Raw genomic sequence first — 26,573 nt, 5'->3', positions numbered from 1 at the left:
AGTCCTTGACCTCCCCTCCTACCCCTCTTCCCTCCCCGCTGTTCCTCCAACAAGCCGGGTACTATCCTTCCTCAGCATTTAAGCAGTTTTCCCTTTGCAGGGATTGTCCTCCCCCAGGTTACCTCCCTCACCTCCTGTAGATGTTCATACAAATACTGCCTTCTCATTGGGGCCTTCCCTGGTCAGCCTATTTAAAATTGCAACTCCCAATGCTCCCTATCCCTTTGCCCACTTTATTTTTCTCCCTAGCATTCATCACCATCTAACATACTACTTATGTATCGTGTTTGTCTATTTCGCCCATAGAATCCACGCTCCATGGGGCGTGGGTCTGTCTTGTTCAGCGATGTGCCTCCAGTGACCTGGTATATGGAGGCCCTCAAAAAGTATTTGCTGAATAAATCAGTGAAGAAATCCTTGCACAAATGTTAGCTATAATTATTTCAGTGCATGTCTTGTGCCCTACCCTCTGCAAAAATCCTTTGGGGACTCGAAATTTAAACACAACTGGGAAGAAAAAAAATCAGCCAAAAGTAAAAGTGAATTAATAAAGTTGGGGTCCTAGGTTATAAATCTCTCTTCCTAGGTGCTGGAATGTTGGCTGTGTCAACTCTGTACCTAATCAAGGAACTGCTGTAACAGACGCCACTGTTTGGCGCAACTTTCAGTGCGCAGTTTGGAGGCGGGAGCCCCCAGAATCCTAGCTCCAAGTTTCCGGCTTCGGCGTCCCAGTGGCCCAGGGCACCCCGCAGCGCGTGGAAGGCGCGGAGTCCGGCTCCTGACTCCCGGCCCTGGAGCCTCCGGGCGCCGGGCGGGCGCGCGGGGGTGGGGTTCCGGGGCCGCGGGGCGCGCGCGCGCGCGCGCGGGCCCCGCCGCCCAGGCCGCCCCGGGCCCGATTCGGTGCGCTCACCATGGCGGGCCCCGCGCCCGGGCGGCGGCTGCAGTGGCTGGCCGCACTGGCTCTGGTCCTGGCGCTGGCCGCGGGGCTTCTCGCAGCCGGGGCCGGGCAGGCGCCGCGCCCTGCTGAGCGGGGTCCCCCGGTGCGGCTCTTCACGGAGGAGGAGCTGGCCCGCTACGGCGGGGAGGAGGTGAGCGGGGAAGCGCGGGCCCAGGGACCGGGCCGAGTCGGGCCTCGCGGAGAGGGAGGCGGGGACCCCGGGAAGCCGCGGCGCCGAGGGGAGGCCTCGGGGAGAGGCGCGGGCCTCGGCGGGCGCCCCCTCCCGGAGCCCCGGCTCCGAGCTGGGCGCGAAGCCGGCAGGGCTCCTCTCTCCAGGCCTGGATCGCCGCCTGGGGACAAGGGGGGGGTCCCCAGCACTCGGGGCTCCCTGCTTCCCCCTTCCCCAGCCAGAGCACTCCACCCAGCGCTTCTCCCTCTCTTCCCGCGAGCTGTTTCCTAGAGACGCATTTTGGCTGGCGGTCTGTACACGAACCTCAAAACTTTTTTGTTGTCAATGTAAGCATCAGCTGCGGGCACACACTTATGCCTGCTCCGGGGGGAGTCGGGGGAGAGGGAGAGAGGGAAGCAAGGCCTGCTCCCTGGGTTAGGCGGGAATGGGGGCAGGTCCAGGGTTGATCCAAACTTTCCCTGCACTTTGCCTTCCTCATTTACCGGGCCCCTCTGCAGCCGACTCCTCACATTGGCTCTTAATGGCTGTGCTCTTGAGGCTGAGCCAGAGCTGGGGGAGAGGGCGGGGGGGAGATCGGAGGTTAGAGACAAAGACGACCCCCACCCCCAGACGCACCCACTTCGGTCCACATCGGTCAGCAGTCTGGACGTGTCTAGGATATTCCTCACAGCCATCTGACCATTCGGGTTGTTGGGGCCCACTGTGATGGCCCTGGAGTGTGGGAACAGGATGCTGCACATGGGAAGGGCCATGGAGCTGATACTGGATCAGGAGGTGGGGGGAACAGTTTGGTGGGGAAATCAGGGAATTACATTTCAGAGTTCAGAGTAGCATTTCAGAGTTGATAGGGATCAACCTCCTGCTTTTACAGGTGAGGAAACTGAGGCATGCCACCAGTTAGTGGTAGAACAAGGAAGGAACCTAATATTCTCTTGTTAAAACCCTCTGGTGTGGGCTCCCTAACCCCCAAGTTAAGTAGCCTTAGCTGGACTAGTTTCTCCAGGGGGATCTAGAAACCTGGCCCTTAGGCAGTGGTGCTAGTTTGGGAATCACTGTAAAGAGAGGTTGGTTAGAAGCCTGAGTCATTGAGAACACAGAAGGAGGGAGACAGGTATGTGACTGGATGTTAAGGGACACCATCTTTTGGAGCAGCTGGGAACCAGATGGTACTGGGTTAGGGAACCTGTGCAGAAAAGAGTTAACATAACAGGCCCACAGTCCTTAGAAAGGCCTTGGCTGATGTCTGGATTTCCAGGGTGTTCTGCATTTCCCTAACAGATAAAGGTGGCTAACTCTGGGCTCTTCGTACAAACTGTGCATTCACGTTGGACACTGCTAGGCAGAGAGGGCCTGCATGGCCGGTCCCCAGTAAAAACGTTGGGCTCTGAGTCTCTCATGGGCTTCCCTGGGCAAAAACATTGCACACGTGTTGCTGCATTTTGTTGCCGGGGAAAGAATGTGCTCTGTGGGGCCCCTCATGGGAGGAGACAGTGTAAGGAAGTCCACAGTAGATAGATTCCTCTAGACTCTACCTGTGTCCTTTCCCCTATGACTCTTACTACATCACTGTAATAAATCATAGCTCTGAGTACAATTATATGCTAAGTTCTATGAGTCCTCGTGAATCTCCAAATGGGGGGTAATCTTGGCGACCCCCAGCACAGAGTCCAAGGGAAGAGAGAATTCCTAGTGGAGACTGCATGCAGCAACCATGCCCAGGGTTCAGGATGAGGACTGAGAAAAGACCCTTGGCTTTTTTATGCTGATATTGATTGATACTCAACTGCCAGAAGGGGAGAGGGAGGCTTGAGATGGAAGCGGGTTAAGGAAAGAATTGTTTGGGGTGTGGTGCCCAGAGGATGTCTGCAGACAGAGAGAGTAAGAGAGGAGAGAGGCAGTTGAGTGCAGCTGGTTAGAGCTGCCCTGTGCCGAGGTTTGTCCTAGATGGTTCTGGTTTATGCCATTGTCCTGGGATAATTTTTTTTTTTTTTTTTTGGCGCTACGCGGGCCTCTCACTGTTGTGGCCTCTCCCGTTGCGGAGCACAGGCTCCGGACGCGCAGGCTCAGCGGCCATGGCTCACGGGCCCAGCCGCTTCGTGGCACGTGGGATCTTCCCGGACCGGGGCACGAACCCGTGTCCCCTGCATCGGCAAGCGGACTCTCAACCACTGCACCACCAGGGAAGCCCTGGGATAATTATTAATAGCACCACCTTTCACTCTCAGAAGTGTTACCGTTTGTATAATACATTATACAAATAGTATAATTAGAGCATTATGCCTTTGACTCATATCTGGGTTTGAGTCCCTTTGGGCAAATAGCTAAACCTCTTGGAGTCTCAATTTTCTTTTATCATCTGTGGTACTTGTTATCAATCAGGGTCCACCAGAAACAGAACCAGTGGAAAAAATATATATATATATAGGTATGTTTTTAATTGGAAGAATTGGTTCATGTGATCATGCAGGCTGGCTAGGTAAGTCTGAAATGCATAGGGCAGGCTGTCAGGAAGGGCAGGCCAAGAAACCCTTGGCAGGAGCAATGCTGCAGCCCACAGGTGGAATTTCTTCTTCCTCGGGGAAACCTGAATTCTGTTCTTAAGGCCTTTCAACTGATGGCTCACCTAGATTATCCAGGATAATCTCCTTTACACAAAGTCAACTGATTGTGGATGTTAATCACATCTACAAAATACCTCCACAGCAATACCTAGATAAGTGCTGAATAACTAGATACTGTCGCCTATCCAAATTGACACATAAAACTGACCGTGATAATGGCTACAGGATAAGAGTTCCTACTCTACATGGGGGTTTTGTGAGGATTAAATTAGATGGCGATATGCAAAATGCATAGCGTAGTAGGCCTAGTGTAGTCTTAGCATAGTAAGCCTTAATCAATGTTAGCTGCTATTATTTTTATTAGCTTATTATTAAAGATACAAACAAGAGGCACTATAACAGGCCCATAATCCTCTTATGCAATTCAGAAATCAAATAAGCTCTGAAAAGCAGAAGGTTTTTTGTTTTTGGCTGCACCGCTGTGCATCAGGCTGGTTCTTAGTTCCCCAACAAGGGATCGAACCCGTGCCCCCTGCATTGGGAGCGCAGAGTCTTAACCACTGGACCACCAGGGAAGTCCCAGAAGGTTTTTTTTTTTACGTCATTTGACAGCAAAACCCTGCCTGATCTGAACTCCTTTGGTGACGGAACCTTGTTGGAGCTACGTGAGTCTATTTATAGTCTTTATTTATCCTACTTAGTGTGAATATTCATGTTTATGCTTTACTGTGGAAATATTGATATAGATGACGATGGGGTGCCGCCTCAGACCCCGGTAGGTGTTCTGACATGTGCCCCTTAGCACCTTTCTAAAATCTGACAAATTCTAAATTCCAAAACACATCTGACCCCCAAGGGTTTCTGCTATGGGATTGTGGACCTTGTATAACAAGTCATTCTGAAACAACTAGCTATGAATTCTCATTTCTGTTATATTCCTTTTGGACGAGAGCCAAGGCAGACCCACCTGTTCCACATTCTGCTGCCTGGTTTGTGGTGAGAGCTCGGGCACCCCGACAGGAAGCTGCCTAGTATCTTCAGTGGATGCTTCAGATTGGAAATCACGAAAGACAGGGGTCCCGGCTGCTGGTGTCTTTCACCGAACCTACTGTGTTCTGGATCTACTGCACGAGGCCCTGTGCTACTTTATCCCTTTGGGGCAGTTTAGGTTGTCAGAGTGATCCACAGTGTGGCTCCCTGAATCATTCCCACGTGGGAGTGTGAAGATAGCTACACGTGTGCTTCTGGCATGAATTAGTCCTCTTGGAATACCTGCTGAAATCCGGCCTCCCCGGTGCCTCTTCAAAGCCCATTCTCCCAGTAATCCTAGTAAGGCTTGCAAAGAGGAGGTCATCTTAGGGACCTTTCCTGTAGATAACACATAGATCACAGAGTAAGCATGTTGAACAAAAATGAACGTAGGTTGAGAAAGGTCACATGTGTCCAGAGGGCCTTCCTGTGGACCCTGATTTCTTCAGCTGCCCTTATAACTAGAGATATTGATCACACGCTTTCATTGGCAGCTTTCGCCATGTCACATCAGCTGTTCTTTTAGCAGGGCTTCACTGTTTACAAATTATAGGTCAAAGATTGGCGTTCAAGTTTTCGACAAGGACGAATGTCGCGGGAAGGGCTTTAGAATCAAACAGGTGTGAGTCTGAATTCTGGCTATTTATTTACCAGCAGAGGAACTGTTGGCAAGTTATTTAAACTCTAAGCCTCAGTTTCTCCATCTACAAAACAGGTATAGTAATACCTTTTTCAGAAGGTCATTGTAAACATTGACCTAAGTGACATACGTTAGTATAAGTAAACATGTATAACATATGGAGAGAACCTATCACAGTAGAATCTCAGTAAATATGAATTTCTCTGGCCTACCTTTGATCACACCTGAAATATATTAATTGTCCTGAATTATAGGCCTCTAGTAACCAGCATGAGTGGCTGAGGGCCCAGCCCAGGCAACATGATCAAAATAATATTCTTGTATGACTTACCCTCACATCGAGCTTTTAGAATAGAAAAACAGCATAAATCACAAGCCATTCATGAGTTTGGTCATCGTTCTTCCTCGGGCAATAAATGTGTGGCAGGACTGGTGGGAGAGAGGTGTATATATCCCTTCTTTGCTGCTGGCGTTCTAACCTGTATGTCAGATGCTGGAATCTGCAGAATTTTCCCCAACGGAGACGAGTCAATGGCACGTGAATGTTATTTTCCCCTGCCTTAGCGATGGAGGAAAAAGGCGGGGGAGGATTAGTTTATTAAGGAAAGCAGATGTCATGAAGCAGTTAGCTTTGGGGCAGGGCGGCTGGGGTGACTTCGAGGGTTCTCTTTGGTCCGGAGCGAATGTCATCCTCCACCCTCCAAGGGCAAAACTGACTTTTGCTATCCTCAGAAAATATGTTTTCTGCCTTACTTGCACCGTAGGATACCAAATACAGGGAGGGGAGGGCCGCCTGCCCCCATACTCCCAGCATGACTTCTGGGCCTGGGACCAGATGTCTGTATTTAACAAACACTTAATATAGAGCCAACTCTGCCAAGCACCGTCCTAACCACTTTAAAGCATTAAATCATTTAATGATGACCCGTGAGGAAGGAGCTATTATCATCATCTCATTTTTCAGGTGAGGAAGGAGCCATAGGGCAGTTGAGTAACTTGCCCAAGGTTACACAGCTAGTGTGTAAAAGAGGTGGACCAGGCTGTGCTTTCTCCAGTTTGTACAAACGAAATGAACCACCAAGAGCCTCCCTTTCCATCACTCCAGGCAGTGACCTGTTCGGGGGTATATTGGTTCAGCTAAGAAGAAGGTATCAGAGGGCAAGCATGACCAGAAATGTTGTTTACCTTCTGAGTTTACTTAGGGCAACCCTGGACCCTGAGCTTGCCAAAGGCCCCTCTAGGCTTTAGGGTTATTCTTTGTAAATGGAATTTGTCTGTGCTCACTCACCAGCTCTCCCTGGAATCTGTACTAAGGGGGGATGGGGTGACATTTGTTTTCTGCTTTTCTAAAACTTAATAGTGAAGAGTAGGACTTGTACTTCTTCTGAAAGAATCATTCTGGACAGACAATAAAGAATAGACAGACAGTGAAGGCTGTTGGATAGAGGCAGGTGAGTAAAGAGGTGAAACCACCCTTTCTAATTATATAATAAAATGACGGCTTGCAGACGTTTTGGCTGTGTTAAGGAATGTATTTTGCATCCTACCCTGGTGTACACACACACACAACTGAAACAAAAGTGCCATGAAACTATGCTTATTCTTACTATGTGTGAAGCACTCTGATGTTTTCTAGTTTCTGCTCTATTTTGAACTTTGTTTTTCCTGTTTCATTTTTTTAAGCCTGTTGATAAATCACTAAATTGATTCCATGACCCACTAATATGTTACCAATGCCAAATGCAGTTAGAAAAACATGGCCTTAGACCATTGGAGGGCCCAGGTATTTCTGCAGAAGAAAACATCTGTAGTAGTTTCTCTCTTTTTCAAGAAGAGTCACCGGTGAGGAACTTCTGCTCTGTCCCCAGCCTCTGTTGCAGGGTCTGAGGGTGCTGGAGGCCCAGGAGTTCCCGCCTTCCTGCCTGCACCCAGGCTCCAGGGCTCTCCCAGGCGTGGAAGAGGCCCTCCTTCCTCTGCTGCACTGCTCTGGTATCCCTTTGTCATGGTAGCTCCCGAGGCACTCTCTCCTGGCCCTGCTTGGCCACAGGTAGGGAGGAAGGCCAGATGGCCAAGCAAGCCCAAGACCCAGAGGAAAGATAAAGGCCCTGCCTCACTGATGCAGGTGACTCCCCTGGTTCCCTAACATTTGGGCACCTCCAACCTACTCACTCCCTGTGTCTGTCTTCGTGGCCCTGGGTCTTTTGAATGAATTTCCCAGGACACCCACCCTCTCCTGGTCCCAGGCAAGTGCACTGTCCTCGTGCTGTGTGCCTTCTGGTGGGGCAGGCCAGAGAGGGGACTGAGCCTTGGATTCCTGGGCTCCAGATTCCAGAAACTGCTTTCCCTCTGATTTGCTCTGTGACTCTGGGTAGGTCTCATAATCTCCCCAGGCCTGGATGATGAAGGTGCATTTGTAAAACGAAGGTGTTAGATAGATTATCTTCAAGGCCCCTTCTGATTGTAACTTAAAATTCCTCCAGAGTCCTTATCTGTCGCTTGGCAATTACATTTTTTTCTATCTTTCCTTTTGTATACCCAGGAATGTAGCAAAAAATAAAGTGTAAAAGCCAAGGAACTGCAAGGAAACAGTATTGCTTGTATATTTCTAGCACCATAAATGGCTTTTTGAAAGGACAAACTGATAAAATATAAAAAGTGATTATGTTGTTCATCTACTTATATTCAATATATTGAAATAGGCCTCAAGGAGATAACTCAACAAATTAGAAAGTAACTTGTAGAAAGATATTCGTAATGCTGCCATTTATAGTTCTCAGGAATTGGAAATGATCCAAAATAGAATAGCTATACAAACAGGTACACAGTATCACTAAAATAAGATAGAACTGTTTAAGTGACAGCTGTTTTGGTTATTTCAATACATGAAAATGTTTGTATGAACTAATATTACCTGTAGGAAGCAAAATATTGATATAAAATAGATCATTTACACTGATTACCTCCATGTATGTACATTGATGAAGATGAAATTTGGATTGATTTAATTTTTTTTTTTTCCTGGCCATGCCATGAGGCATGTGGGATCTTAGTTCCCAGACAGGGATTGAACCCATGCCCGCTGCATTGGGAGCATGGAGTCTTAATCACTGGACCACCGGGGAAGTCCCATGGACTGATTTAAGTAATTCATTTAATATTCTTTTGAGTTTTTATCTGTACGGAGTTGCTTCAGTTCCTGGGAAAGGTATTGCCATAGGCTTGTCATGATGCTTCATGACTTTTCCAGATTTTTGTGAGTGGGCATGACATTGCACAGGTGGGGCAGCGAGCTCCCTGAGGACCGGCTTGTAACCTCACCTGCCACCCTCTGAACCGGCTGTGATGGGAAGAGATTTTACTCACTTGAACTGGCGGAGCTGGGCTCTTTGTCTCCTCCTCACAGCTTCTCTCCTGCTTCCCAGGAAGATCAGCCCATCTACATGGCAGTCAAAGGGGTGGTGTTCGATGTCACTTCTGGAAAGGGTAAGTGGCTTGGCTTTATGAATCCTTACCTCTGGGGAGCGTGGCAGCCTGAGTGGGTGCTGGAGGTGTGAGGGAAGGGAGGGAATGCTAGGCAGGTCCTTTTCCCCCCAGAATGAGTTCACAATCTTTGTCAGTGAGGTACTTCAACAGTGTTTTTCTAATGATGTCATGCTTCTGCTCAAAAGCCTTCCATGGCTGCCTGTTGCCTATAGAATTAAAGTCAAACTGGATGATTTAACCTAGATAAAGCAGTGAGAGGAAAAGTATTACTTAGCAAAGAGTCGTGATCATAGAACATTATAGAACATTTTAGTGCCATCTCACGTTTTCCCTAGTGGAAACTACAACTGATATCGTGGAAGTAGTCTTGTAATGGTTCATTGTTTATTTGATACCAAACAAAAGATGTATGGAAGTAGACTTGGCTTCCATGAACATTTAGGAAGACAGAACATTTTTCTTGTTTACATTTTTAAAATATATTTATTTATTTATTTGGTTGCAATGGGTCTTCGTTGTGGCAGGCGGGCTCCTTAGCTGTAGCTCACGGGCTCCTTAGTTGTGGCTCGCCTGCAGCATGTGAACTCTTAGTTGCAACATGCATGTGGGATCTAGTTCTCTGACCAGGGATGGAACCTGGGCCCCCTGCATTGGGAGCGTGGAGTCTTACCTACTGCACCACCAGTAGGAAGTCCCTCTTGTTTACATTTTAAATATTTTTAAGGGATTATTTTCATTCTGTATTAAAAAAAAAAATCACCTCTCAGCCCAGCATGTGTCACTTATTCCATATTCTGAATTAGCGGAATCCAGTGGGAAGGCTGGGGGTGGCTTATTGGACTTCCCATCCTCACTGATGTCCCTCTCCTCAGCCGAGCCTTTGCAGGATTGGGTGGGGTGGGGTCTCAGAAGCCCCACCCCCTGCCGTGTATAGGCTCCTGGCTGCTCTGTGCACATGCACTCACATCTTCTTCCTTCCTCCCCACTACAGAGTTTTACGGACGAGGAGCCCCCTACAACGCCTTGACCGGGAAGGACTCCACCAGAGGGGTGGCCAAGATGTCCCTGGATCCTGCAGACCTCACCCACGACACTGTGAGCCAGATAATGAGCCTCTGTCAAAGCCTCTGTCCCACCTCCTTGGCCACGGCCTTTTTTCTTCCCCACGCCCCACCTCTGGGCAGTAGCAAAGCTTCCTAACTAGTCTGTTTACTGTTCCAGAGGTAGCCAGTTGTTTTCTTAAAGTAGATATCTGCCTGTGCCCCTCCTGCTCAAAAACCTTCCGCGGCTCCCCACTGCCTACAGAGTCAAGTGTGAACTCTTGTGAACTTGAGATCAAACTCTGTTGATCTTCAGAGTTTGGCTCCAGCCTGCCCTGGCTGCCCCATCCCCCTGACAGTCTGCACCTGCCACCCCCCAGCCTCTGATAGCTTTGCTGTTAGTCTCTGAGACCCGCTTTCCAGGCCACTCCCGGTAGCTCAGGGGAGGAACAGGGTAGGAGAGCAGAGTCTCCGCCGTGCTCATATGTCTGTGAAGGAGAAAATAGCATTAACAAAAACCATTTCGGGGTCTTAAGTAATCCCAACAGAAAGGCTGGCATTCACCCCCCGTTGTGCTCAGGTGAGTCACACTCTTAAGCTGCAACATTACAGAAACAAATCAAGAAACTACAGAGGGGGGGAAGGGTGTGTAAATCTGTAAGGGGAGGAGTGTAGAGGGCAGGGGGCTTTATCGCGCAGGAGGAGGTGGTTGCAGACCGCAGAGCGCCCCCCAGCGCCGACCAGGCTGGGGGTTCTCTGGAGTCTTAATTCCTACATCAGTCAGACCACAAACACAGTGCAGCCATTGCTCCCCCCGCGTGTAACTTCCGCAACACACATGCACACACAGGGCTATCTCGAAAAAATTGTCCACGATTTGATTTCTGATACACTTTTTCCCTCGCGTTAGGGGACGTGGGGCGAGTAAAGTCGGGGTAGGGGCTGGCGAGAAGCCGGGGGCAAGCACAAGTCACTCACTCCTACCCCTGTATTTCTTGGGCTTTTCTCCCCAAGACGGGCCTCACAGCCGAGGAGCTGGAATCCCTGGATGATGTCTTCACCAAAGTGTACAAAGCCAAATATCCCATCGTTGGCTACACAGCCCGAAGAATCCTCAACGAGGACGGCAGCCCCAACCTGGACTTCAAGCCTGAAGACCAGCCCCATTTCGATATAAAGGACGAGTTCTGATCTGCAGGAGACCGTTCTTGGGAGGGTGAGGCAGGGAGACACTCAGATGCAAACTCTCCTGCAAAAGAGGCTGCTGGGGCCTCTGGTCACCGGATCTGAGTAAAGCAGACGTTTAACCTGGAACACTGAATGCCCTTTATTGCCCTTGGTCAAGTGTTCTACCCACCTAGGTATCCTGCCTGCACACCAGCCAGGGAGGTAATAGTCGCTGACGGGGGACACCTCCTAGGTGTCAACGTGGGCTGTGGGGGCAGAGGAGTTAGGAGTGACCTTTATTGCTTCTTTATATTGCTCTGTACTTGCCAAGTTTTCTACCATGACCATGTGTACTTTAGAAAAAGCACCAAAATAAACTTCCTATTTTCACAAAAGGAGAATTCTTCCACACGTGCCCTCTCCTTGGAGCCTCATCAGCACCCCTTGTCTCTTCTGGCCTGCTTTCTGTCTCCCCGGCCTGTGAGGGGGCCGGGCAGCAGGGGCATCCAAGAGATGTGGCAGAAATGGGGTGCATTAGGTGGAGGGGTGGAGAATGAGAAAGAAAGCTATTAAAGGGCCTGGCGTTACACCACAACCAGGAGAGTGATGGTATGAACTGGCTTCAGCCCCTTCTGCAGCTGGAAGGTGGTGAGGAGGGCCGGGGTCCAGTGTGGGCAGAGCCTGCCCTGGAGGTCATTCCAAAGATGGTGAAGCACATGCAACACGCTGGACTCAGGTCAGATTTCATAAGGAAATCCCTTTTGAGGGTAGGATTCTTCCCTAAGGGACATTTGGCAATGTCTGGAGCTATTATTTTTAAAATTTTGATTGTTAAAACTGTAGGATGCTACTGTTTCTAGTGTCCGGTGATGTTGTTTTTGTTTTGTTTTAAAGACTTTTTAAAAAATATATTTATTTATTTTGGCTGCACCAGATCTTAGTTGTGGCATGCAGGATCTTTCTTTTAGTTGTGGCATGTGGGATCTAGTTCCCCAACCAGGGATCGAACCCGGGCCCGCTGCATTGGGAGCGTGGAGTCTTAGCCACTGGACCACCAGGGAAGTCCCCCGGGGATGTTGTTAAACATCCTGCAATGCGCAGGACAGTCCCCATAGCAGAGAATTACCTGGTCCAAAATGTCAATTGTGCCAAGGTTGAGAAATCCTGGAAATTTTACGGTAGAGATAAATTTGACATACAACTTTGTCTTTTATTTAAACAAATAGCAACTACCCCTTCTTCTTCTTTTACATAGAAGAATTTTAAGCAGAAGAATTTCCTAGGATGACTGTTCAAAATGCTGATTCCTATGTCCTACCCCTAGGGCTTATGATTTAGTATTTCTAGAACATGGCCTGGGAACTGCATTTGTAATGAGCCAGGAGATTGTGATACACTTGGGCCCAGATGTACTTTGAGAAACACCACTTACACCTTACCAGTCACCGCAGGGAGGACTCCTCCAGATCCTTTTGGAGGACCACGTTTGACCTTTGCTTTACTCTTTGGTGTGTCCAGACTAATGGTGAACTCCTGGGTCCCACTCCAGAAGCATGGAGCTTGCTGGCCATCCAAGAGGAATGGGTCTAGAATTTATCAGAAGGACTCTTTGGCCTAGAATTCAGGAAGTTGCTCATGTGGCCAAGGTAGTCTGTACTGGGACATTTTGCCCCCAAACAGATGATGTATGAATGAATACAAATGGTTATAAGTCCTTGGGAACCCCCAAGAGATGACTCTTACTTATGTGCCACCCACTTCCCGCATCACCAAGCCATGGATGGGCTAGGATTCCATTCCTTGGAGCCCCGTCTCTGCAAGGTGGGCAAGGCCTCCAAACTCATGTCCCTGGGAACTTTCCAGGACCACTGTTTCCCCCGCTCCCCTCTCCTCCCCTTGCCCCCATCACAGCACATTTTTCCCTCAGGGTCTTAGGATCCCCACTCCTGGGGCAATTCTGCCCAGTTCCCTGCCCTGCACTTCAAAGACCACCTCCTACACCCCAGCAAGGGTCTTCTCTGAATAAGAATGTCTCTCATTTCGAGATTCCAAGCAGCCTTTGCCAGGACAGAGCACACACAAATCTGGGCACCCCAAACAGGCTCCACTCAGGGTAGGTACAGCTCAGGGGAGGGGGATGCAGGCTGGCGGGGGGATTTCCATCATTGGTGTCTATGGGACCTAAAGAAAAACACACAGATCCCTGGAGCCCAAAGCCTGCTGCCCCATTTACCCCTTCTCCCACATTTGTTCGTCATGTCTTCTTTGCTTTAAAGGTTTATATCCTTGCAAGACTCAGCTTGGATGTACCTCTGCCAGGAAGCCTTCCTCTGAGGTCCCCTATAGCTTAGCACTCACCCGCTTTGCTGTAATTGCCTATTGATGAGATTGTCTCCCCCAAACACGAAAGCACAGACACTCACCTAGGGTGGCCAACCTTTCCCGACTTGCTGGGTTTTACACTGAAAGTCCTGCATCCCAGGAAACCCTTCAGCAGACCTGAGGGACAGAGCTGCACCAGCCTCACCAGCTGCTGAGGCAAGGCCTCCTCCCAGCGGGGGACCCCAGGCATAGTGGGGAGGTCATGCATCACCTTGGAATGAAGAAGGAAGAAAGGAGCTATGACCTTTACCCAGGAGAAGCGAAGGTGAGGGGAAGGCGATGGGAGAGTGGATGGGGGCTGGGTTTTTTGTTTTTGTTTTTTTTTTTTTTTGCGGTACGCGGGCCTCTCACTGTTGTGGCCTCTCCCGTTGCTGAGCACAGGCTCCGGACGCGCAGGCTCAGCGGCCATGGCTCACGGGCCCAGCTGCTCAGAGGCATGTGGGATCTTCCCAGACCTGGGCACGAACCCGTGTCCCCTGCATCGGCAGGTGGACTCTCAACCACTGCGCCACCAGGGAAGCCCTGGGGGCTGGGTTCTTAACCACACAGGTTCAAGTTCAACCTCTCAGAAGGGACACTCAATTTCTGGCCTAAGGTAGGTGCCCAGCACATTGGAGTGTTGTTGATATTGGTGTAATTCATGAAGTCCTTCCCCAAATCTAAGTTCCTCTTGCAAGGTGCATCTCCTCCACGGTCTCCCAGGCGCTGCCCAGCCAGCTCCTTCTGCCTCGTGTTTCCTGCAGCTGGGGTACTCACCCCTCCCTCTGTGTGCTCCTGGAGGGCAGCTGCCCAGGCCTCCCCAACAGGTGGAATGGAGCTGGCTCCCTGCCCATAAGAGGGGTGAAGAGGCTTAAAGGTTTAAAGGCAGGAGAAAAGGCCTGGGAGCAGGGAGCCTCGTTCTCCATTTGGAAGATCACACCACTAAGTATTGAGCGTCCCAGAGGGGAGAGCGATGGAGCTGACTGGTTAGCAGGAGAGGAGGCAGAGGGACCTGACCAGCAAGCCAGCTCCTAGAGGTACGGTCGTGCAGAGGGCATCCTGCCCGGTCCCAGCCTGGTCGGATGACCTCCAGACTCAGACACCTCATGTCCTTCAGGCATCTGCTCCAGGGGGGTCTGCTCACCACCGCCTTAGCTTCCAGGAGAAAAACTAAGGGTCTGAATAAAGCAGCCTTACCCTCTACACTGGCTTCCTTCAAAAGGCCGCTTCTCAAAGCCCCAGACTCCAACAAGCATGGCCTGCTGGGGCTCTGTCAGCTCCTGGAGGCTTCCAGGCCACGAAGGCCTTGCTCAAGCAGGCCTGGAGGTGCCCAGGCTTCTCTGGAGAGGCAGGCCGGGCAGGCTGCCCCACGACCGGTGGGGAAATTATCCAGGCAGAGGCTGGCCCTGCAGGCCTCCTTCCAGGACATCAGATGTAATCATTGCCTTGATACCACGATGTGTCGCTCATTTTTTATGCTCCATTTCACGGTCAGCCCAGCACGTGTGGTGTCATCCCTCAGTGACAGACTCAGCTCTCTTCCCTCGACTCCTCTGCCATGCAAGCTGCTCTGAGCCATTCTGAGGCATTCCCAATGGCAAGTGCAAGGCCTTAACCCCCCGGACCAACGCTACACCAACAGGGCTGGAGCCAGTGCACCAATCCCACACCCTGAGGCCCATTCTACAGGGGTCCCAGGAGATGCTGAGCCCCAGCTGGGCACAGCAGGAATCAGCTCCATACACACCCTTGAACTGGCAGATCCCATGGCTCACTTCCAAAATGTGAGCCCCTGCTCAGTCTCTGCTTTGGGGGAGAACCCCGGTTAAGACAAAGTTTACTTCCTAAGACACTAACACAATCCCCTTATGCCAAACTCAGTTTTACTAATAACACCTGACACTTGTATAGCACTTTACGGTTCACAAAGCTCTCGTTCCAGTGACCATGGCTTACAAATCACCCCCAGAACCTAGTGGCGTGAAACAGCTATTCTTCGTGCTCAGAGACTGTGTGTGTCGGGAACTCTGAGAGGGAGCAGTGGGACCCACAGGTCCCATGGTGACTCTGGCTGCCGGCCCGAGCTCCAGCTCTCTCCACGTGTCACTTCTCACAGCGTGAGGCCCGGGCTGTGCCTCCTTTTATGACCCGGCCTCGGCACCAGGCAGCATCACTTCTACTCGCCAAGGCAGCCACGGAGTTCCGCCCAGAGTCGAGGGGCAATGGACCATTCTGGGGAAATACAATCTGCGGTCATTCCTCCCACATGATCTCATTAGATTCTCAGAGAAGAGATGCTATCTCATCTTTTGGTTTGCAGTACTTAGCTCGGTGCCTGGCACACAGCAGTAAATCACATTTGTCTTGTAGAGAGAGACAGGGTTTAGCATCAGGCGGACCTGGTTTGAATCCTGGTTGCATGACTTTCTACCTGTATGATCCTGGAGAAGTTATTTAGCTTCTCTGAGCCTCAGTTTCCTAACCTTTAAAAGGAGGGGTTCAAAATACCCATTTCACAAGGCTGGCACTAGGATTAGGCTCAGTTGTGTATGTAATGTGCATGTAACACACATGGAGTGTGCATGTATGTGAGAGCAGACTCCTGATACCGGGCAGTGTCACCTTCTTGTTTCCCCACCTTGCACTCCATTCCACCCTCACCTCAAGGACTGGTGGCTTCTTGGACTTCCCATCAGGGTCACGGACCCAGGTGAGAAGAAACATTTAGTTGTTTGTCTGGGGCCTTGGCAAAAGGCTGGGGTTGAAGAAGTCAGGGTGACCAGCTACAGTTCGTTCTCTCTCTCTCTCTCTCTCTTCCCTCTCCCTGGACTCTAGCTGCTCAGCCCAGAACTATGAGCAGTAACCCAACTGCCCTGATGGAACCTGCCTCTAATAGCTCAGACTCTCTGGTTCCCCAGAAGCCCTGGAGATTCTCCCAGAGTCCCAAGGGCAATGGGGAATCGTGCCCCTCTACCCCCAGGGCATTGCCCGGACTGCAGTCCTGCTGCCAGAGGCCTACAATCAGGTGTGCCTGGGGGTACCCACTGTGGTGCAGCCTGTCCCACCCCTGCCCGTACCTGATGGTTTGGCTCCCTGCCCAGCTTCCACCCTACCCCACACTCCAGAAGTTAAGTGACTTCAGTCCTAGGAGGTGCCTCCCTCACAATCTCCCCTGGCCCCTCTCCCATCCTGTTCCCTCTGCCTAGAATGCTCTCACCCCTTGCCCACATCACCTTCAAAATCTTATCGTGGCTTACATATCACCTCATCAAGGAAGTTTTCCTGGATCCCTCTCTGCCAAGATGGTACCCAGCATACTCCTGTGGAGGCAATTGTGTTTTAATTTCTTGCACCAGGTTGTGAGGCACTTGCCCTGTTCTCAGCTCTCTCCACCACCTAGCACACCGCCCAGCACCTTCTGTGTTTGATGAAATGAATAAATGAGTGAATGGATTGGTGCTCCCACACCCAGGGCACCCCTCTTCTTGGCAGCCCCCTGCCTCACCCTACACTCAGGGATGTAGGTCTGAATCCTGGGGCCTCACGACCACTCCTGCCCTCCAGCCAAGGTCCCCAGAGCCCACTGGGCATCGCTGCTTCCGGGATCTCTCCTGGACCAAACACGCCTGAGCCTTTGCACAGCCTTGTCATGTGGGAACGTATACAAATAATAAGTGGTTCCCCTGGCAACCATTTCAGCAGATGGTAACCAGCACAGACGTCCTGGGAAGCCTTCAGGCTGGAGGAAAGAAGCCCTGCCCCAACTATTGCTGTCCTGTCTGGGCCGGGCAGGGCCCATCTGAGCTGCCTCTTCTCTCAGGGCTTTCTGGGGACCACCTGCTCTGAAGCCTAAAGGGAAAAAATGGCCAAAGGAGCTGCCCATCTGCTCAGACTATCCACCCCTGCCAGTCCCTGCACTGCTGGCCTGTCCCCACCCTGTGGGGTCACTGGAGTCCTCCACTGGCTGCCCCGCCCTGCCCAGTGCCTCACTTCGGAGGCTGCCAGCTGGAGACTCAGTCCTGCTGCCAGAGGCCTAATGTTACAGGTGCCCATCGTGCTGAGCTTGTCCCAGGCCTCACCTGCAGGGTCTCTGCCCAGGTCTTCAGTGCCCACCCTGCAGCCAGGCCCACGGCCTTGATCTTGCCAAGCCTCCGCCCAGCTCAGCCTAGGCCCTGTGGTAACTCCGCTCTCAGCACTACCCCAGCTCCCCTCCAGGGTGACTAGAGGACTTGGGGCTCCTGCAGGCTGAGGTTCTAGAGGCCCGTGGGTTATGGGAGTCAGAGACATGAGCTACAGAGGGTGCTGGAAGAGATCTATAAAAGCACTGGTAGGGACTTCCCTGGTGGAGCAATGGTTAAGAATCCGCCTGCCAACGTAGGAGACATGGGTTCGAGCCCTGGTCTGGGAAGATCCCACATGCCATGGAGCAACTAGGCCCGTGCACCACAACAACTGAGCCTGTGTGCCACAAGTACTGAAGCCCACGCACCCAGAGCCCGTGCTCCGCAACAAAGAGAAGCCACGGCAATGGAAAGCCCGCGCACCACAACGAAGAGTAGCCCCCCCTCACTGCAACTAGAGAAAGTCCACGTGCAACAATGAAAACCCATCGCAACCAAAAATCAAATAAAAATATTTTTAAAAATAAATAAATTAATTAAATTAAATTAAATTAAAAAGCACCGGCAAAGGGTGAAGCCGTGTGAGCTGCAGACCACCTGAGGGAAGCCAGGCTCCGGTAGAACCGAGAGAGGGGAGAAGCGGCAGCTGAGAGGGGAGGGTTAGAGGCAGAGTCTGGGGTGTGGCCTTGAGGTGTCTGGGAAGTGGACACCCCAGGCCTGCAGTGGGTGGCTGGTGGGTGTGGCCTGTCAATCATGCTGCTGCCGGCTTCTCCCCATTCCTGAGCGAGACTCCTGCTCTCCTCTCACTCCCCTTCCTCCTGGGGTACTGAGTTTACTGCATCTTCGGGGCTGCAGTCACTGCCACCCAGGCAAGCCCACCCTGTTGCACACCCCTCCCAGCTGGACCTGGCTTCCTGTCTGTCTATACACTCATGCCGTTAGTCAGCGTTGCTGTGGGCTCTTGGACCTCTTGTCTAAGTTCACTGCTGTGTCAGGGACGATTACAGGCATGAGCCCTGTGCCCTAGGTATTTGCTCCTTCAAACTGGTCTCAGGGAAAACACACCTCTGACACCTAACATGTCTAGAGCTGGGATTCCAACACAAGTTTTATTCCCTTCCTATGTTCTTTCCACTCTGCCTCATTATGCTGCACCTGAAAATCAAGTCTTCTAGGCGAGGCTAACCTCTGGGCAGGTGGAATTAGGATGCAATATGCTAGGCTCGTGGCAGAGACTCTAAAATCCTTGAGGGTCTCTTGAGGGAGACTTTTGGACTAAGGACGTGTGATACAGGTTCAGGGTGCTGAGCCCTGGGGCCTCACCCAGAAGGAGGCAGTGGGATCCAAGCCCACCCGTGGGAGCCCACCTGATGGTGGCAGCTGCAAACCACCCCAAAGACAGGAGAGACTACAATGGCCTTGGGGGCCAGCAATGCCCACCTGGAGGTCAGCTGAGCAGTGCTGGGCTGCTCGGGCTCATCACCCCCATAGTGTCCTGGTACTGCCACCCAGGACCCTGAGGTAAGGATTCGACCTGGACGTGGAGCAGTTTCTCATTACCCAGATCTCTGAAATACATCTGTTGCCTCCCTGTTGGAGTCCCCTCACCCTGCTTTCCCATTTAGCCATGACCCTCCCCTTGACCATCAGCCTTAACCCTCTTTCTGATCCATATTACCCCACACTCTCACCATTCCCCCAAAGCGCAGGCAGCCTCCTTTCCACAATGTCTTAATTACATCGGACTTCACATAGCCATCTACCAACCAGCACATGCCTGCTATGTATCCAGTGCTGTGCTAGTCCTGGGGGTGGGGTGGAGGGAAGAAGCCAGGAAAATAGATGCAAGAACTGTCCTGGCCCTTAAGGGTCCCCGAGGAGGAGAGCAGTGGGCTGAGCTGCGAAGAGGTATCTCTAGGACCAGGAACTGGTGATCTGTGGGGACCCGAGCCACAGGATCCTGAGCGGGACAGGCTCGGGCATGAAGTTGTGGAAGGGTGTTGGGATTTTCAGGGAAACTTCTGACCAGTTCCGGCTCACCAGCAACCACTTGAATGGGACAGTAGTGCCCCCCGCTGGTTGGTTCATGGAACTCTCCAGCAGCTGTTTTGTAAAGCCCAGAGGATTAAGGTCCCCTTAAGAACATCTATTTTTGGTTCCCAATATTTCCATAATGAAATGCTAACAGGAGCAGCCAAAGGGCTTCCCAAAGGACCCAAAACCTGCCTGCTGAACTCCCATGTTCTCCAGCTGCCTGTTCCCCAGGGGTTAGAGCTGCCCTTCATTCTCATGTACAGTTCCCTCTTCCATTCAGTTTGACTAAAGGGTCCCAGGGCAGCACCCATATGTCCTCTTTGCCGAGTATGTGCCCGGCCTCAGAGGGAAGGCTGTGTGCACATTCAGAGTGACGTGTTGGAAAGAACACTAGATCCAGGATCAAGAGGCTTGGATGCTCGCCCCACGTCAGCCGCTAACTAGTGGTGAGATAATCATTACAATAATAGCTACATTTATTCAGTATTTACTGAGTCAGGCATTGCACCAAGAGCTTTAGGTACATTGTTGACTTTGATCCTTACAATAATTCTCTGAGGTTGGGATTGTTCTTATTTCCATTTTACAGGTGGAGACATCAAGGCACAGAGAGGTTAAGTAACTTTCCCAAGCTCACACAGTATGTGGCACAGTCAGGACTTAAGCTCCTAGCAGGGTCCACAAATTGGTGTTTTTAAATGTATCCCAGTGACTGTGACGTGGAGGCATCTTTGAGATCTATGGGATCCCACCAGCTCTAACACTTAATGAGCCCAGTGCCTTCGGAGGGTCAGGAGTGAAAGTTGTGCAGAGGAAGAAGCCTGGGTTAGGCCCTAATCCCCATGGGTGTACAGGACCATAATCCCAGCAGAAACGCTGCAGAGGGCAGAACAATCCTCCTGCCTGCCGTCCTCTCAATCTGGAAATGGTTTGTGGGAGAGGAGAGTAATTGCCCTCCACAGCATTCTTCTCAGAGTTGGTTATGCCACACACACCGCTAATTCATAGCTCCATCATCCATCAATTTATCACAACTCACCTAGAACCATTTTATATTGTTAAGTTGATTCATCTGACAAACCCTTACAGAGATCTACGATGAGGCGGGCACTGGGCCAGATCCTGAGTCTGCAGTGGTGAAGGAGGCCGGCATGGCCCTGCCCTGTGGGTCTGCTGTCTAGAGGAGACCGGTAATAAACCAGCTGCAAAAGAATAGAATTGCCCACCATGACAGGTGCTCTGAAGGAAATGGCAACACACAGGGATGGAGAACAGGGGGGTGGCAGAGGGACCTAATCAGAGCGGGCTGGGACGATCTCTCCGAGAAAGTGACATTTAAAAGGAGCCCAGAAGAACGTTTTTAGCCCATACCTTCTATCGGTAAAGGAGTTTCATCATGTTTCCTGCGTGACGAGCAATTTAGTGCAGAGTTGGCTTTATCTCAGCTCCTGGGACTCTCCTCCAGGACAGGGGTGGGCACCGCCGATGATGCCTACCCCCCAGGCCCAGATGATCCTCCAGAGATGGAGAATTTTGAGCTTCCTTTTGATACAGGATCTCAAACCATGGGGCTGTTTGGGGGTGTGGCAGTAATGGGCCCAGGGGCTGGCAGTTCAGAATCAGAGAAGTTCCCCCAAGTCAAGGCCATGAGGTTTGCTGACTTAGCTCTGACACTCAAGGGGCAGGACCCACAATCCAGCCTGCAGGGAGGGAGCTTGTGGTTTCGGTGTGCGTGTATATCTTTGTGTGTGTATCTATGTGTGTGTATTTGTGTATCTGTGTGTCTGTGTATACCTGTGTGTGTGGTGTGTATCTGTGTGTCTGTGTATACCTGTGTGTGTGGTGTGTATCTGTGTGTCTGTCTGTGTGTACCTGTATCTGTGTGTAGGTCTGTATGTGTGTATCTGTGTGTGTATATCTGTGTGTGTGGTGTGTGTGTCTATCTGTGTATCTCTGTGTGTGTCTGTGTGTGTGTCTATCTGTATGTATCTCTGTGTCTATCTGTGTGTGTGTCTATGTGTATGTATCAGTGTGTATATCTGTGTGTGTGTCTCTGTGTGTATATCTGTGTGTGTGTCAGTGTCTGTGTGTGTGTCTGTGTGTATGTACTGGTGTGTACATCTGTGTGTGTGTCTGTGTGTATGTATCAGTTTGTATATCTGTGTGTGTGTCTGTGTGTATGTATCGGTGTGTATATCTGTGTGTGTCTGTGTATTACCGGTGTGTATATCTGTGTGTGTTTGTGTGTGTGTGTGTCTCTGTATCTCTGTGTGTGTCTCTGTGTGTGTCTGTGTATTATCAGTGTGTATATCTTTGTGTGTGGTTTTATTGGTGTGTATATCTGTGTATCTGTGTGTGTGTGTATATCTGTGTGTGTATCTGTGTGTATATCTGTGTGTGTGCCTGTGTATCTGTGTGTATATCTGTGTGTGTCTATGTGTCTGTGTGTCTATCTGTGTGTGTGTCTCTGTGTGTGTCTGTGTATTATCGGTGTGTCTGTGTGTGTGTCTCTGTGTGTGTCTGTGTGTATGTATCGGTGTGTATATCTCTGTGTGTGTCTGTATTATCGGTGTGTATATCTGTGTGCATCTGTGTGTGTCTGTGTGTATATCTCTGTGTGTTTCTCTGTGTGTGTATATCTGTGTATTATCGGTGTGTACATCTGTGTGTGTGTCTGTGTGTGTGTGTGCACGTGCACACATGTGCAGAACAGGCCCCAGCTCGCGTTCCAGGAGCGCTGGTCTTTCTCCGGTCCGTGTCCGAGGCGCGGGGACCCGGCAGACAGCTTTTGGCTTTGGCAGCTGCTCACGGTTCAACTCTGCCAGTAGGAGGCGCGAGCAGAGGCGTGGCAGGCTGGAGGGAGATGGGCTCTGTCCTGCTCACCTCCCGCCCCGGGAGCAGCGCCACAGCCCTGGCTTCCTCTGCCCAGCAGCAGGGCTCCTCCCCACAGCAGCAGCTAAATCCAGTTTGCCATTTTCCAGCACTTGCAGAACCAACATCGTTGCCCCCCTTCCACCCCAGAGAAGTCACACCGGCTGAGGGGGGCCGCCAGCCCAGACGCCTGGGTCCCCGCCCTGTGGGGCGTGCCCCCATTTCTAAGTTTTGATAGTCCTCCACGCTCCCCTCCCTGGCCTCGCCCTCGGGGTGGTGATGCTTCCTGCGGTGCCACCTCCATGATACATGTTTAGGTTTTCCGATACCAGTGCCAGGTGGCCCAAGCCATGTCCTGGCCTCTGGGGGCCTTTTGGGCCACAGGGGGCTGAGGAAAGATCAAAAGCAGATTTTCTACCCCTGCAGGTGGTTAGTAATTGCCGCCCCCTGAGAAAGAGGGGCTGGCTTGTTCTGGAGAGGTCAGTGGTCTGTTCTCAGCTCCTCCCTGTGTGGGCCTCTGCGTGTCAGGAGAAGGGACGATGAGGGGAAAGGGGACACGTGCCACCTCAGCTCCGGTATCTCAGCACCCCCCAACGGGTGGCATCCCACCTCTGGCCTGTTCTGCCCACAGAGCTTTTTGGGAGGCCGGGCCCTGGGCTGCTCCAGAAGCTTCCCTCGTCACTCTGTGCATGTGTTCGGGCCGCAGAGGGCTCGGGAAGATCTGCCGCAGGACAGAGGCACAGGGTGGTGGCCAGTCCCACACGGTCACCCACCCCTGCAGCTGACCCACAGGGCTGGCCAGCCAGCAACCGTGCCCCAGAAAGGTGGACCCATTCGTTCCTGCCTTGGAAAACGCCAGTGGAGGGTCGTAAAAACTGAGCTAGCTGAGAGGAGCACTCCTGAGATACACAGCCAAGAGTGAGCAGCACTGAGGTGGAAGCTGGGCAGGGGGAGGAGAGGGGACAGGAGACTCGGTGCCTCTGGGGGAGGGACAGAGACTGGCTGCTGGGATCCTGGGGGTTTCTGTTTCCTTTCCCAGGAACATCTTTCTTTCCCATAAAACCTCTTTTCCTGAAGTTACTTGACTGAGTCTGAATCTTGCTGCCAGAAAAGCCCAGGAGGTGAAACCTAAGGGGTGGTCCCCCAAGCTGTCCCTCCCCAGATGGCCGAGGCCATCTCCTTTCCTCTGGGAACAAGTTCTCTCTCAAAAGACACCAGTGGACTCCTGGCGTCCCAGCCCACAAACATGCTGGAATGTCAGAGCAAAACCCCACCACGCACAGGTGTTATTACCTTCATGAGGTGGGTGGGGAAGCTGAGGCCCTGAGCGTTAGACGACCTGCCTGAGGTCACACAGAGTCTTCAGGTCCCAATGACCGTGGCAGTCCTGTGTCCTCTTCACCAAATCACACTACACATCATCTCCCAGTGGTGCCGGAAGGTTGTTTCAGGGCTGCCACCATCCAGGCCCAGCAGGTCTAACATGGGCGCTTCAAGGAATCACTGGAGCGGCTCCCACCCAGGCCCTGCATCAGAATCACCTGTGGAGCTTTGAAAAACACAGATGCTGGCCCCCAAGCCCAGGAGATCCTGATAAACTAAATCCAGGTGGGCCCAGTCATAGCACCTGGATGGTGGATTCTCATTGTTCGCAGTAGTTACGCTCTGTAAAGTTGGAGGAACACTGACCTAACAAACACTAAACCTTTGCCCCTAGACGAAATACAGGGTTAGGCTCCTGTGAGCCTCTGGACACAAGCTTTATCAGCTGATTAATACACAACCTTGTTTTATGTGTATTTCTGTTTAAAGACACTTTAATATATATTGTTGATTCAGTAATGTCAAGCTCATGGCCAGCAGCACAATAACTCACACCTGAACCAAGCTTGTCTCACACTCACCTTTTCTCCATAAAGCACATCACAGCCTTCTTGTGCTTAGGAACATCCTTGTGAAATCACCAAAAGCACAAAAATTTTAAAATGTGACACTAACTAGACTTGTTTCCAGCAGGGGAGCTGAAACGAGAAGGCAGAGTATCACCTTGTGACCTCAGCTGGGAACGTCCTGTCAGGCAGTTCAAATTGTCACCACTTTGCGTGTGTCCACGAAGGACCATGAAAGACCCCTGAGTATTGACTTTGGGGTAAAACATTTTAGTGACTAGGTGAATCTGTGAATAGTGAGGACCGACTGTGTTTTCAAAGCTCCGTTGGCCCAGTGATGTGCTGGGTCTTTTGGTAACTGGCAGCAGAAGTTGGAAGGGATGATGGGAGCTGCAGACGACAGACTGAGGGCGAGGGTGCAGGCCTGGGGGCCCGGGAGAGCAGCTTGGGCTTGTGCCCATGGCAGGCGGCCACCGTGGGTCTGGGCCATGAATTCTGCCCTCCGCCCAGCACCCAAATCACCACAAATCCTGGACTTGCGCACCTCTGCAAGCGGGTGGCTCAGGATTCAGAACTGGTTTCCCTGCAGAAATCACGTTTGGTGGGTTGGTCCTCAGCCTGGGTCACAGAGGCCCACTTCACACCTAGTTAGACAAAGTGGTGGCTTTGTGGAGCCAGGCCCAAGCCCTCACCCCAGCCCCCCAGGCACCCCAGCAAGCCTCCCTGCAGGTCTCAGGGTTTCAGGCTGTGAGAACAGGGGTGCCCTCTGCTCCTCCTGGGCCCTGAAATGAAGGGGGTCCTCAAGGGTCATCTCAGGTGAAGGGCCAGGATGGTGTGCTGGGCAGGTGGTGGAGACGTCTGTCTTTTGTGAGGTGGGGTGACAGCCAGGGACGGTGTTTTCAGTGGGGAAGGGGGACAGGCATCTGGGGGTGCAAACTGAAGGGGCGAGTGGATGGAGGGCTGTGAGGACAGGCCAGGGAACGGATGTTCTGCAGCCACAGACCTCCCTCCACCACTGCCTGCTCTGTCATAGACATCCTCCAAGGTGGTGGGCCCGGCGGCTCTGCAGAAGCAGCACAGTTTTCAAAGAGGCGTATACAGCTGGGCCCGTGTTAGGCCTGAAGCTGAGCTCTCAGCTCTGGGTCACTTGGGACACCCACCTCCCACCTCGAGCCGACACATGGCTGAACGCTCACCCCTGCCTCAGACAGTCTTGTTCGCCCGCCCCTCAAGCCCCACTGAAGCAGGGGTGCAGGTGAGCAGGAGAAGCACAGGCGCCGCCCACAGGGTAGGGCTCAGAAGATACCCCTAAACGCGGAGCCTGGTTCTGTGTGAGGACGAAGCTTATCTCACTCACATATTCTTCTCACAAGGCGCACACAGCTTTCTTGCACCCAGGATCACCCGTTTGCCCTGCCCCCTCTCACCATCTGCCAGAAAAGGGTGGAGACCTGACCAGCCTGTTCAGGAAACTTCTCGCTCCGGGGAGCTCTGAGTCCAGGCTCCGAGAAGGAGGACGTGGGTCCGGGACAGGGAGTCCTGGGGCGTGGCCTCACGTGTCTCCAGGGGGACAATGAGGGGAGGAAAGCTGTGTGAGGGTTGGAAGGCCCTCTCCCTGGAGCCGAGCTGGGGAGGGGGATTCGGAGATGAGCTTTGCCTGAGAGGCCCGTCCGACAGACCCCTGGGCCCTGCTGGCCCTTGGCAGGAAGCTCAGGATCCCGCCCACCTCTCAGGCTGGCTGGGCTCCCGGCTGTGTGTGGGGCAGGGAGGTGGCCCTTCTGGGAAGCCCTTGTCGCCTGGGTTGTTGCAGCTCCGCGGAGGGTGAGGGGGTTACGGGGGTGGGGTTCTTACTCAGAACCGGTCGGGAAGCTCCTTGAACTCACGTCTCCAGAATTCGTGTCACTGTTTCTTTTCAGAGGCTTTAATGTTTACAAGCTCGAAACCATTTATTCAGTAAAATTGTTCAGTAAAAAATAGTCCTCATTGATGACTGTCTTATTTCTTCTTTTCCTCCCTCAGTAAGGAGAATGATCCAGCTAAACAGAGCCATTCCCTCCCTCCCCTCCTTCCTCCTTTCCTTCTGTCATTCAAACATCATTTGTTTAACATTGGCTACATGCAGGGGCTGGGTACGGGGGTGGGGGTGGGGTGGGGGGCGGTTCCTCTCCCATTTGATGCCTTTGCTGTGGGTCCCCGCTGGCAGGCTGCCCGCCCTGCCCCCGTGCCCCTCACTCACCCCCAACCCAAACT

At 51.9% G+C, this 26,573-nt stretch overlaps 1 protein-coding gene across 2 annotated transcripts; it reads left to right on the top strand.

The window, feature by feature from the left end:
- The first annotated feature begins 723 nt into the window (after positions 1 to 723).
- Positions 724 to 11,442, top strand: NENF (neudesin neurotrophic factor). Of its 2 annotated transcripts, XM_082612720.1 has the most exons (5): positions 724 to 838; positions 881 to 1,088; positions 8,780 to 8,840; positions 9,832 to 9,935; positions 10,895 to 11,442. In XM_082612720.1, the coding sequence occupies exons 2-5, from the start codon at positions 912 to 914 to the stop codon at positions 11,069 to 11,071; spliced, it is 519 nt and encodes a 172-aa protein (XP_082468846.1). In that variant the 5' UTR covers positions 724 to 838; positions 881 to 911; the 3' UTR covers positions 11,072 to 11,442. The 2 variants fall into 2 exon arrangements, with proteins under 2 accessions (XP_082468846.1, XP_082468847.1); XM_082612721.1 differs by lacking the exon at positions 724 to 838 and having other exon boundaries at positions 877 to 1,088.
- Positions 11,443 to 26,573: the final 15,131 nt, after the last annotated feature.

Source organism: Mesoplodon mirus (genome assembly GCF_964341445.2).
Source record: "Mesoplodon mirus genome assembly, chromosome: 3".
In the NCBI taxonomy this organism is placed as follows: domain Eukaryota; kingdom Metazoa; phylum Chordata; class Mammalia; order Artiodactyla; family Ziphiidae; genus Mesoplodon; species Mesoplodon mirus.
This window is presented reverse-complemented; position numbering and strand designations above follow the sequence as displayed.